Genomic DNA, 14,233 nt, shown 5'->3' with positions numbered 1-14,233 from the left:
AATTTATACATTTTGGGACACTGTTTTTAAGGTTAACGTTTTTTGGCAAAGTTGCTTCATTTCTCATTTTAATTTAGATGGTTTGAAAGAAGAAAAAAAAATGTGAATGTGTTGTAAAAATTATTGTGCATCGGCATTGTTGACAATGAGTATTCCTAAACTAGCAAGGAAATAGTTATCTACAAAATAAGGGATTACTTGTTAATTGCAGAGGGTCCCAATTGGGAACAGGACCCTGTTCTGAATCAATCAACAAGTTATATCCTATTCAGCAGATAGGTAACTTGCTTTGATGGGATTTACCCTTTTTATTTTTGATATTGTTTCAAAAACCTGTGACTGTAATAGAATAGTGAGGAGCGAGTGTGCTCATTACCTGAGTTTTCCGAGCATGCTCGGGTGTTCTCTGATTTGGGCGTGCTCATAGATTGTTTGTGTCCCCGCAGCTGCATGGTTTGTGGCTGTTAGATAACTTGAACACATGCAGGGATTGCCTGTTTGTTAGGGAATCCCTACATGTATTCAGGCTGTCTAGCAGCCGCAGATCATGCAGCTGTGGGGACACAAATATAATCTCTGAGCACGCCAAAGATACTTGGAGGACACCCGAGCATGCTCGGAAAACTCGAGTAACGAGCACACTCACTCCTCACTATTATAGAACAATAAAATTACCAATACTCACCCATTTAACCCGTCCCTGCTTCGGTGACACTCTGGTTCCTGCCTTTCTCTCTGGCAATCAGTGGGGAACAGTACCATGTATGCATGGGGTAGCCTATGGTTACCATTAAGGACTGGAAGGAGTTGGAGTGTTCACTTGTCGAAATATAAAGCTTAAATTCTTTTCACATTGCTGTCTCTAAACTTCTGACACAGGTCCGTATGTTAGTGAAGAACGTTGACACTCACTAAAAAGTAAAATCTTCTTTATTATATTTATATAGAATACTGATAAACGTAGAAAGCCAGGAAGGCATAGGCAGTCATTAACAACCAGCTTGCGGTGGATGCTGACTGCCAATTCCTCTCCAACCTTCTACTGTTTTTAAGCTTTCTACTTTATAAAGAGGATAGATTTTCCTTTTTTATTGAGAGCCTACCTTCTTCACTACTATATGGAATCACCTTTTTGCTTCCTACATGTAAGATGACCACCATTTCCATTATAATTACAGATGGTCCATTGTAGAAGCACCAGATAGTGCCACACTATACCCTCTTTATTGGACCGTGTACTAAGCAAACTGATGTCATAATGGCCGTGGCATAAATGATCATGTCAGATTTTCATTAGCAGAAATCCCTGAACAATACCAAGGGTAGAGACCTTTCATTTTGGAAAAGATGATCGATTATGAGAGACTTTATCATTATGATCTTGTGACGTAAACTTACAACATATGAGATGACATTTTGACTGAGTTTTTTGCTCAATTAATTATCAAATTGAAAAAAAATGTATATTCTAATATATAATCAGCAGGTTTACTTCTTTTTTTCTGTTTTCTACTGAATTTAGTGCATCTGTACAAGTGTGGTGCTACCAGACCCAGCTGTGGCCTGTGCTTAAAGGCTGATCCAGACTTTGAATGTGGTTGGTGTGCAGGAGAATCCAAATGTACACTCAAGCAGCACTGTTCAACTTTAGAAAAACCTTGGCTTGAATTATCGGGGACCCATGCAAAATGTGAAAATCCCCGAATAACACAGGTATATGTAATGCTTATTCATGCTTTAAAGTGTATAGTACATGTTATTTGAGGCTTTTTGAAGTGGATAGTTCTGATCTCCGAACCATTATAGTGGAGGCAATCAAACTGATATACTATCTACTCGGCAGCTAACAAGTCTGGATACATAAATGTTTCTTTTATTGGGTTCCTTCCAGTGGAAATATTGTATGCAGGGCAATGAAATGGGAGGAGAGAAACATGTTATCAGCCGCGGTTATTTACTGATGACTACATTTATATTGACACTCTTTGAAATTAAAGCTCTATAAAATTGCCCAGATGCAAACTACTTCCCGAAGATGACAAGCAAAGCTGTAACATTATGCTGCTGTTAGCAGCGGGTGTAAAGTCTGACAGCTTGTTATGATCTGATGTATTTATTTCAACGCAACAGCACCTCGCAGACTCTGGAACCGGTAGACGCCTACTATTTCATGAACCCTGTGTCTGAATTGTCATTCACTTTTCAATTAGAGCACAGAATTGAACATTTAAGCCTCAATATTTTTTCCATTTCCGTATAATAATTGAATTTTTTTCCCATGTAGTAAAGACGCTATGAAATTTTATTTTGACCATATCCAGAGAGTCACTGCACTCCTTGCAAGAAAGTGTTTCTACAAATAACAATGGAAAATACCATCCATCAATTATCTTTGCATCCATGCCTTCTTCCTTTTTTCACAGTGCCCACTGCAGACTTGTAAAAATGGGATTTAGATGGATTTGATATATTCATGTAAAGATTTTTAAGGCTACTAGGATTTTCTCAATCATCTAAATAGCTGATGGTATCCTGTATAATTCCTCCTTGCCTGGACATCTTTACATTTTATACCTTCCTCCTAAAACAGGATTGAATCAAATAGCTGGAGGCTTATTAGTTTGACCCTAATATGACAATGATTGTTAATTTAAGTAACTGGATTTTTTCTAGTCCAAATGTAATTGAATAAAAAAAACACACATTCAGTCTGCATTATGGATTTTTGCCAGCCAAGTTGGGCTCATAAGAGTAGTACACAGGTAAATCCTCATAGTTAAAGAGAGACAGATTCATGCTGTCCAAACCCCAGGTAGCATGTGCCAAAGCTTGCCTGCTCATGTCTTTTTCCAAAATTCTATAGCATTTTAAAGAAAACATAGTTTTCGGAAGTTTGCCGGATTAGTCACATTTTTTCATACCAATCGGCTTTTCAAACTATGTAGCATTTAAAAAAAATGTAGTTTGGGCAGCTACAGTTAGTGATAGGTTTCCTTTCATGATGGACCTAAAGACTTCTAATGAGACCCCAACTGACATGGTCACAAATATTCTGACAAAGAGACTTCCTACGTGACGTCCTGTGGCCTTGCTTTAGTACGTAGTAAGAAGTAAATGCAATTCATAAGAATAAAATATTTTAGCTCATATTGAGCTATTTGATCTCTGAAGCCTCTAAAACCCTTGAAATGTATGATCCCTTTATACCAAGGCACTCCTTGCTACCCACCCCTATTCTGGACAAGTGTTAAGGAGACAGTTATGGATTTCTGTCATTGAATGCATCACATTTTGTCCAACTCTTACAGCAAATATTGGCACAGCCATAGATGACTACACAAGTAACTCTTTAATTATCAGTGAAGTAGATGCAGACTTTTTACAATGGTAACACTACTACAGTTTAAATTAATAGCACTTTTAGGGTCAACTACTGTATTGGTCAATTATTCCTAACCATGGTTTTCCAGGAATCTTGAAGTACATTGAGCTTTGATTAGGTGTTCTCCTGGACACCTGGATATTGGAACAAGATGTCTCATTTTTACATTAGGAAGTGTAAACTGATGAGCCTTCTCAAAAATACTCTGCAAGGCAGTAAGTAAACCTATCGGGGATAAATTACAGTATTGGACATGAATTTTGTAATTATTCCTTTGCTCCTCTACAATAAAGAAGAATATTAAATGGTTTCCCAGAAGTAAAAACATTTTTCTGAAGTTCCCCCTGTGTCAGTAAGGTTAGGAGCCACTGATTTAGAAACTAAATAAACTGAGGGCTGAGGACAATATTCTGGGGATCTACTATTTGGAAAAACTCAAGGAACAGTACACAATGATCTGAGGGCAATAAGACTAAAGGCCCCTTCACATTAAGCGACGCTGCAGCGATACCGACAACGATCCGGATCGCTGCAGCGTCGCTGTTTGGTCGCTGGAGAGCTGTCACACAGACCGCTCTCCAGCGACCAACGATGCCGGTAACCAGGGTAAACATCGGGTAACTAAGCTCAAGGCCACGCTTAGTAACCCGATGTTTACCCTGGTTACCATCCTAAAAGTAAAAAAAAACAAACACTACATACTTACCTACAGCCGTCTGTCCTCCAGCGCTGTGCTCTGCACTCCTCCTGTACTGGCTGTGAGCACAGCGGCCGGAAAGCAGAGCGGTGACGTCACCGCTCTGCTTTCCGGCTGACCGACGCTCACAGCCAGTGCAGGAGGAGTGCAGAGCACAGCGCTGGAGGACAGACAGCTGTAGGTAAGTATGTAGCGTTTGTTTTTTTTTACTTTTAGGATGGTAACCAGGGTAAACATCGGGTTACTAAGCGTGGCCCTGCGCTTAGTTACCCGATGTTTACCCTGGTTACCAGTGAAGACATCGCTGGATCGGTGTCATACACGCCGATCCAGCGATGTCCAAGGGAGATCCAGCGACGAAATAAAGTTCTGGACTTTATTCAGCGACCAACGATCTCCCAGCAGGGGCCTGATCGTTGGTCGCTGTCACACATAATGATTTCATTAACGATATCGTTGCTACGTCACAAAAAGCAACGATATCGTTAACAATATCGTTATGTGTGAAGGTACCTTTAGTAAAATAGTAAAGGATTAGTAAACTAATGTATTATAAAATGTCCGAATGGTAAGTTGTATTAGATGTTGGGAACCATCTTCATGTTCTCTAAGACTAATTCTTTTTCTCTTTCCATGATCTACAGTGCTATACAATAAAATTATGATGAGAGACTAATTTTTGTTCATTATTACCAAACATTGGGTAGATCAATCACCGTATTACATTAACAAGTATATATTTGATACTAACTGTTCCCTTGCCATCATATTTTGATGTGTTATTTTAAAACCTTATGATAATAGGCACTGACAATTGTCTGTTGTCAGCTGCCTCACGAACAGAAGATCCTGCTGGGCAGCCATTTCCGATGCAAGCTCTAAAGTTTTGTACACAGCAAAATCCTCCATGTAGCAGATTCTGAAAATGTAGCTTTCCAACTTTCACTCATAATTAGAAAATGAATGCCAATTAATTTCTCTATTAGCATTTATTTGATATAATAGGCCTCCATTAATTATACTTTGCGTAATATCTGGCAAATGCATTAAAAATGGTCTAGAGGAGGATGAAATGGGGGAATATGGTGTGTTATATGAAATCTTTAACGTAACTAAAATTCTATTCAGATAGATTAGGAATGAATCAAATTAGTTTATTGAATTATATATGATATTGGATAAGCCTCCTCATGGCCCATTAATTATTAAACTGTAACGTACATGCCACATTATCAGTGAGCTAGCGAGACATTAGCATGGAAATGTCTGTTAATTAAACTGCACTTTCAGAGCAGTCTTCTGAAATGGCGATATCTCAGTAGCCATATTAAACCACGTTTATCACACTTGTGAACGTTCTGCCTGAATTACGGTAAATAATTGGGGGGAAAAGCAATGGTATGTCAGCCATGAGGTAAAAAAGGGCTGCGATCCCACTTTATTCCCATACACAACTTAAGATAAGCACTAATAAATAGTGAAAATTAGCCTTACCATCATTGGCCGAATTTTCTGTTGCAGAGTCCCAAATGCAATAAAAATTACGGTAACTACATTCCATCCACCTTATTTTACTGTGTGCAAACTAAGGATAGCTGAGAACACATCATAACTGCAGGTTAGACTACATTGTAACATTATAATTACTCAAAAGTTTAAAGGCTAGGGCATATTTGACATGTAAAAATAATATTTCACATATGTTGTTGGTTACCATGAGTAAATTGCATTAAGATTTATCCTGCCATATTAATTTCCATTTAATATGACGTTTGCAGCCTGCTTCAAGTTTCAGATTTTTCTTTCGTAGGAGTGTTACGCCCAGTAATATAGGTTATATGAGATCTGTGAGTATCCAGAGAGCTACTGTCTTCATTAGCTCATGTATTAGCACAACTTTTATCCATTATGTCATCTTTATGTGTTTTCCTCCCTTTTTCTATAGCCTGTTTCTCGCCTTTTCTCAGACGGTAGATACTTTCTTTTGTCTCCACTTGGTAGAGATCCATGTATAAAACCTTTCCTTCTGTTACCTCTAACACTGAGAAAAGGAAAGGAGAGAAAGCAGAGAAAATTATTAGAGGGTCTGATTGGTTTGTAACATTTTTGCATAAGGATTCATCTGTTTTAGGGTCTTATAGACCTTCTACAGCAGCAAAATGGTAGAACATTTTTAATGAAGGCTATTTAGAAAGTTGCTTAACTTTGCCTTTTGGAAACATAGCCATGTAATAAAGATATCATGTCATTGCTATATTTCTGCCTATAGACCAAGCTACACCTAAATATATTTCTATAATACTGACGGTAGTCTAAAAAGGCAACGAACTTATTCATTTTGGTCAGCTGTTACTACCAAAAGGTCCCAAGTTCGAAATGTGTTCAATCACACCTTGATGTTAAAGTGAGAAACGCTGAGCAGTAGATATCTGAACCTAATATTCAAAGTTAAGTTACATATACAAAGACACTAATGGCAGTTTCCTTTAAAGCATTTCACTCTTGTACTACCGTAATTAAAACATAAGAAGGGAAGCAATCCATCAAAGTGTAGAGTATTCAATAAAATCCCATAAAGGTTAGCAATGCTTGCAGAGGAGTTGGAGGCTACAGAGCTCAATAAAAGCTTATCACAAGTCTCAGGGGCCACAGACTACCACCAGAGAGCTAATTATGCATTCAGTGCTTAGACCTACAAGGGTTTGTGTTTGGCTTAAGGCAATAGGGAAAGATGATGTTACAGGATCTACATCTTTTCCACAGCCTCTACTTCCACCAGTATGTTCCCTCATCATGAGATAGGAATTTTAATTTTCTGTGTCACATTTATAACTAATTCTGTTTGCAAAAGACTATTCCATTGTGTAACAAATTGTGCATTCACTGTATTGTAGGGCAGCAGAGGTTATGAAATGATTAGCTCAGACATGTCAGGTCAGGAGAGGAAATTGAATTGTTAATCGCTGACAAGCTTCTTCTACCATGTAATATTTTTTCTGAATATGGAAAGTTATTTTTTTTTTACTTCTTTTAGATAATTCCTGTGACTGGTCCCCGTGATGGAGGAACAAAAGTAACAATTAGGGGAGAAAATTTGGGCCTGGAGTTTTGGGAAATTCAGAATAACGTGAAGGTTGCAGAAGTCAAGTGTACTCCTTTGATTGAGGAATATATTCCCGCAGAGCAGTGAGTCATGGTTGATAATCATATGTGGCTGTGCTGGTAAAGATCTTTTTAGAAATATGAACAGATTTCTGAAAATATAAATTTACCGATTATGGATATTTTTACACTAAATGTCTATATCTGGTACTATTCATATCTATATGTTTGGGTGACTAAAATTACATATGCTGTTCGGTGATTATCTTGAGATCTAGTATGTCGTATTACACATATGTCATCATGCGTGTGCTAACATTAAAGGGATTTTCTTCCATTTTTTATTTCCATAGGGTTACTTTGTTTAAAAAAAAAACAGTCTTACTTAACCTCCGCTGCTCCAGTGCTGTCTTTTCAATGCTGCCCACAGTCGTTTTTAGCATGACTGCAGTGGTAACGTCACAACTACAGCATGTGACGGCTGCGGCCAATCTACCACTCAGCAGTGATGCCAAGGTAGATGGTAGAGACAGTAACCTTGTCAACAAAGCCTGGTGGCAGTGGGCAGAGGCAGGTAGTCAGCGCAGGAAGTAAGACTGATTTTGCTCTTTGTTAAAAGAGCAAGAGTATGAGGTAAAAATAATGTCATTTATTGGGGCCGAAATTACTATACATTCAGCAATACAGATTTTTATATCATGCACACACTGCAGCATGCTCCATCTGGGATTCTATATGGGGTTGCGCTTTTCCTTGAAGCTCCATTTTTAGTTCTTCTGAGGACAAACTTGGCCAAAGATGTCTTTACCTACATGGGACCAGCATGAAATATATTTCCCATTAGACCTAACACTTTAGAAGCTCAAAGTCGGGTAATTTTGTCTGTTTCACTACAAAAACATAAAAACCTGACCAGCACCTTCAAAGAGAATAAAGCAAGTAGTAACAGGTGCAATTTCTATTTCTGCATGATACACAGACAAAATAATGCAGACGTAGGCAAACATTGAATAAATGAACATTGGAAAGCATTATCACTACATAGAATACACTTTTAAAAATCTACTTAGCACATAAATTCGCCAATTCATGAGTGCCCACTAGCAACGACCTTTCTTTGATGGGACTCTAGCCAATCCCAGGACAAGAATTTTTGATAAATAATAGGTTTAGGGTCCCTTGAAAGAAAGGTACGCCTTGTCATGGCTGATGGGCACTCATGAACTGGCCAATTTATGCTCTAAGTACCTTAATTTTCTAAGTATATTCTATGCTGTCCAATTTTCATATATTCAATGTTTGCATACACCTTTGCTCTTACGGGTGCTGCTGTATTCTTTTGTTTGTACACTTTGTATTTCAACTAATTATTTTCAAGATTTCTACTTTTTTTACTTGAATTGCACCATTAATGTTTTCACAGAAAAGTTGACGGCCTATACTTGTCATAACAAACCGGGCCATTGTTTCTTAGAAAACATTCACTGATACAGCCAATTAGGGGTGAACAACCTTTTCTGGTCCAAGGTCCACATTGTCATATTATCATCTGAAACATTTCCAGCATATCAAACTTATATGCTCTGAATGCCCGATGATAGGCATTAGTCCACAAAGTGAAATTTGCACCAATAGTGGGGCGCCCTTTTACCCCTGCTTAGAAAAGGGGAAGGTCATGTGTAAATCTGTATGTCCCCGTTGTATACGTAAATGCCATAGACTATGGTGTGAAGAGTCTGAAGCATAGATGGCTGTCTGTAAAACTCATATACGGTATATCTTTCTGGAGTAAAAAAAAGAGATCCAGGAATCCATTCTCACACAGACAGAAGGGGCCCTTGTGCAAGAACAATATAATGGGGGCTTTGCAGTCCAAAAACTCGCCACAATGCGCAATTCTACCTGCTTTGGAGGAACATGTATCAATTATGCAATCCATTATCGGTGATTTTATACATATGTATTATTGTGCACACTGATTGATTTTCTTTTTATTATTTATAGAATTGTGTGTGAAATGGGTAGTGCCCAGCAAAGCCAGCATGCAGGATTCGTAGATGTCTGTGTGGGAGAGTGCACAGATGGGTTTATGGTGAAATCCTCATTGCTATACTACTTTGTGGTAAGTTAAAATGTACACATTCCTACATAAGTGCTGCTAATAGCATTAATGTATATTGCCTACTATTAAATAGTAAATTCAGGACTTTTTAAAGATATGAAATGGTATAATAACTACAAGTCTGTAGCATGTGAATGACAAGTTTAAAAAAATCGTCCCAAGATGTGAACACTATGACATCCCTACTGCAATTTCTTACAAAGATATTAAGCCTACAAAGCCACCAGGCCCTAGTAGCCACAATCTTATGACATGAAATCAAATATATTGATGACGGTATATTTTCAGTGGCATATAAAAGTTTGGGCACCCCTAGTTAAAATTACTGTTATTAAGCAAGTTGAAGATGAAATTATCTCTATAAGGCCTAAAGTTAAAGATGACACATTTCCTTTGCATTTTAGGCAAACAAATACTATATTATCATTTTTTCTATTTTCATTTTAAAAATTACAAAAAGGGAAATGGGCTAATGCTCAGCTCAGATAACTTTAACCAAGGTTTCAGATCTTAATTAGCCTGTTAGGCTAGGATCACATTGCGTTAGCAGCAGCCCGTTCAGCACATACGCTGACGGGCTGCTGCTAGCGCAAGTGCCGGCGCTACATCACGCTAGCGCAGATAGAGCTTCTGCTAGCTCCATCTACGCTAGCAGTGACGGACCCGGAAACGCTGCAGCCAGCGTCTCGGGTCCGTCACTCAAATGATGGCACATCGCTAGCGCACACCCCAATGTGGGCGTGCGCTTGCGATGCATTCGCCATTACTAGCAATGGCGGTGTTATTAGACTACGTTACGTTATGTAGCGGTGTAACATAGTCCGTTAAACGGACACCCGAAACACAATGTGACCCCAGCCTTAGGGTTATGGCTTGATCACTATTATGTTTAGGAAAGGTCAGGTGATATAAATTTCCCAGCTTTATAAAAATCCAGCCTCCTCTAACCTTGTGCCAAAAACCACAGCCTTGGGTTCTTCTAAATGGCTACCTAGCACTCTAAAAATGAAAATGGTGGAGGCCCACAAAGCAAGAGGTGGCTATAAGAAGATAGCAAAGCATTTTTAAGTTGGCTTTTCCTCAGTTTGAAATGTAAGTAAGAAATGGCAGTTAACAGGAATAGTAGAGTTCATAATAAGGTCTGGAAAACCAAACAACATTTCAGTGAGAGCTACTCATAGGATAGCAATAGACACAAATCATAACCTCCGCTTGACTGCAAAAGACCTTCAAAAATATTTACCAGACTCTGGAGTTGTGGTACACTTTTCTACTGTTCAGTGACACTTGCACAAATATGATCTTTATAGAAGAGTAATCGGAAGAAAATTTCTCCTGCGTCCTCACCATAAAATTCAGCATCAGAAGTATGCAGAACATATAAAGAAGCCTGATGCATTTTGGAAACAAGTCTTGTGGACGGATGAGGATAAAATAGAACTCTTTGGCCACAATGATCAAAGGTATGTGTGGAGAGAAAACGGCACAGAATTTCTGGAAAAGAACATTTCACCAACCATTAAGTGTGGGATGGATCAATAATGTTTTGGGGTTGTATTGCAGCCAATGACACGGGGAATATTTCATAGGTAGGGGGAAGAATGGATTCAATGAAATTTCAACAAATTCTTCATGTACACATAACACCATCTGTAAAAAGTTGAAGTTGAAGAGAGGATGGCTTCTCCAAATGGATAATGGTCCTAAACACAAGTCAACATCCACAATAGACTACCTCAAAAGGCGCAAGCTGAAAGTTTTATAATGGTCCTGATCTGAACATCATTGAAAATCTGTGGTGACCCAGGATTCTCACAGAACTAGAAGAATTTTTCCAAGTAAGAATGGATGAAAATTCCTCAAACAAGATCTCAAAGACTCGTGGCTGGCTACAAAAAGCATTTACAAGCTGTGATACTTTCAAAAGGGGGTGCAACTAGGTACTAACCACAGTGTCCAAACGTTTGCATCTGACCATTTTCCTTTTTATAATTTTTAAAATGTAAAAGATGAAAATATATATTGTTTTGCCTAAAATACAAAGGATATGTGTCATCTTTAACTTTAAGCCTTTCAAAGATCATTTCACCTTCAACTTACTTAACTGTTCATAATATCAGTAATTTTGACCAAGTGTGCCAAGCTTTTAAATGCCTCAGTAATATACATATGCATAAAAAAAAACCTTTAAGGGGTTGACCCAGTTGCACAGGTATAAAATAACAAGCAGGATGTACTCAGCCTACCCTGGTCCAACGCTGCCTCTTTGTCACTGCTCCGATCCTAAGTGTATACAGAGGTGATGTCATTTTTACAGTGCATAGTACTGCTGCAGCCAATCATTGAACTCGCGGCTCTGCTGATGTAGATGTCACAAGCTGCTATGCCCAGTGATTAGCTGCATCGATGTGCGCTGTAGACCCGATATCAGCTGACAAACAAAAAAAAGAGCATCTGCGACAGGAAACATTGTTTGTTATATTACCTCTGTTCATATCTGTAGACCATTGTCCACTGTTTGTACAAGTATCAAAAGAAAATGTCGTCCATTTATTACCATTGTCAAATTAGATTCAAGATGGATTTTATTTTTTCATGTAAAGATTTTTAAAGTTATTCTGTCAGCAGGTTTTTGCTATGTAATCTGAAGGCAGCTGAGACGCAGATTTCAGTGATATGTTTCTTATCAGACTGTGTGCTGTTGTTTCTATACAATTAATGTATCAGCAGGAGATTATGATTGCCCAGACTAGCTCCCTAGTGCAGAATGGACCGACCACGCCCCCTTCTCTGATAAGCAGCTCACTGTCAATAGACAATGGACATAGAGTGCTGTGGTGTGGGCGGGGTTAGCTTTCTGAGCTCTGCTGCATGGTACATCCAAAAACTCTGATTGTGTCACAATATCTGCACCCAGTGATTTAAGCGATATATCATTGGAATCAGGGTCTATTTCTCTACATTTTGCTGTTCTTAGATTAGGTTGCAAAAACTTGCTGACAGATACCCTTAAAGGCTGCTAGGATTTCAATCATCTAAATAGCTTATACCTTGTTAAACTACACTTTAGTCTTTTAGTCTTTTGGCAGCCATGTTGATTTCATAGAGAATCGTATCCTGATATTTAAAGAGAACCTGAGAATAGATTCATTTTGCCCAAACTACAGGGAGCACAAAACAGAGCTTGACTGCGCAATTGCAGACAGGTACGGTACATCCTTCTCTGAAACTCGGCAGTGTTTAGGTTTTTTTAGTGGAGTCATGCTTTAATACATAACTATATATGAGAGAGAAATGCATTAAATTCCTATAAAACAACATTTGACGGTAATATTAACAGTGGATGGTCGCGCATAGCGATGGAAGTAAGCCATCACTTAAAAAGGTTTCTACAGCCTGCTTCCATGTGCTGCCCATACTCAGATATTAGTTGATACAGAATCTTAGGTCAGCTAACGCCAGGAAATCTCCAGACTCGTGTACTGTACAGATCAATAATTCAGCATTCAATAGCTGTTGAGCTGTAATGCTTACGGAACGAAAGACCGGAGACATCTCAACAAAAGCTATGAAATAAATGTACGGACCATTATCTGACAACCACACAGGTCTCTGCGGTGTCAGCAGTGTTAAACGTGTTGACGGTGTAGATTTGCATGCCTGGCTTTTCTAATCGGCGGTATATCTGAGGCATATGTGAAACATACTGAATGGAAGACTGATTTTTTTAATGCAACTTTATAGTTCATCACATCTATTGTTGCAACAACTTAATCCGGAAGTGTTTTTAAGTGTTCATTAACACCAAATTGCATTGAAATGCCTGTGGGAAAAGCATGCGAGATCTGCACAAGCGTCTAATGAGTTTGTAATGATGGAGCGTTTGAAGTGAAGTGTTACTGAAAATTGACTGCATTGCACTCTTTCCTTAATTATTTCATCTGAAAAGGGCACATTAGGAAAGAGAGTTTATCTCTAGCAGAATTTGCCTCTGCCTCTTCATGGTGATGGGTAATGCAACTTGATTTCAGTAATTCGTTTCCTTGTGAATAGCACTAAGCAGGAGCTGGATTGGCACCCAACGCACCCGCTGAGCGCAGCAGTTTTCTTTAGAATGCTCAATGGATGTTAACTCGAGCAGTGCCAGTGTATAAACCTCCGAGTTAGCATAGCTGAGTGCTGTGCAATATTTTATTGAATACCGCTCGGCCCAATGTTATACTATGGGGCAGTGCAATTACTTTATCATACCGATTCGACTGGAGAAAACAATCGTAGGATGCTGCAGGTGCATCCGAGAATTAGATCACACTAACACATACAAGTCTACAGGTGCAGTCGATTCCATGGATGCCAGAAGTGGAGGAAATGGAGAAATGACTTTCTCCGTCTACTCCGCACCTGTGCTGCAATTCTCTCATGCCAGAAAATTGGAGCACAGACCGCTGACACTCGGCTCAAACTCTGACATAGTTTGAGCCGAGTGTCATTTACATAATTGGCCCGATCTCTCGTATGATCCCTGTATATACTGACCTTCGGTGTCTTTACTTCCACTTTTCGTTCTTTGTGTATTGTGATGTTCAGTATGAGCTTGTGTTAACAATGACTGCAGTTGAACTCTTGAAGAGATTAACTTCAGACCACTGTGTTTTTAGAATAGAAGGGACTGGTTCAAGATGACAAGCCCTTCTGAAATTATGATGAATGCCCCGTCCTGAGGGAGGCACTCAGCAAACTTGTATTGTTTTCTAAAATCCAGTTGTAGATATAGCATTCTATGATGTCATGTTGTTTTACAGGAATACGGAGAGAGAAAAAAGATCCTACGTATTTTAGAAAGCATATTTTCCCTTTTCTGGGATCTTAATGATTTGTTTGCGGTCTCCTATTTATACTGATACTGGATATGTGTAAGGTGGACCTGAGT

The 14,233-nt window shown here is 38.8% G+C and overlaps 1 protein-coding gene across 2 annotated transcripts in view; it reads left to right on the top strand.

Annotated features, from left to right (window-relative positions):
- PLXNA4 (plexin A4) overlaps positions 1–14,233 on the top strand; it is a 1,110,285-nt gene that overhangs the window by 917,962 nt on the left and 178,090 nt on the right. For both annotated transcript variants that reach the window (XM_069765352.1, XM_069765353.1), the window contains 3 exons: positions 1,523–1,713; positions 7,114–7,265; positions 9,186–9,303. In XM_069765352.1, coding sequence (XP_069621453.1) covers positions 1,523–1,713; positions 7,114–7,265; positions 9,186–9,303 — 461 coding nt within the window. The remainder of the gene's footprint in view (positions 1–1,522; positions 1,714–7,113; positions 7,266–9,185; positions 9,304–14,233) is intronic.

Source organism: Ranitomeya imitator, chromosome 4, assembly GCF_032444005.1.
Source record: "Ranitomeya imitator isolate aRanImi1 chromosome 4, aRanImi1.pri, whole genome shotgun sequence".
In the NCBI taxonomy this organism is placed as follows: Eukaryota; Metazoa; Chordata; class Amphibia; order Anura; family Dendrobatidae; genus Ranitomeya; species Ranitomeya imitator.
Note: the sequence above shows the minus strand (reverse complement) of the source record. Positions and strands in the feature narration are given on the sequence as shown.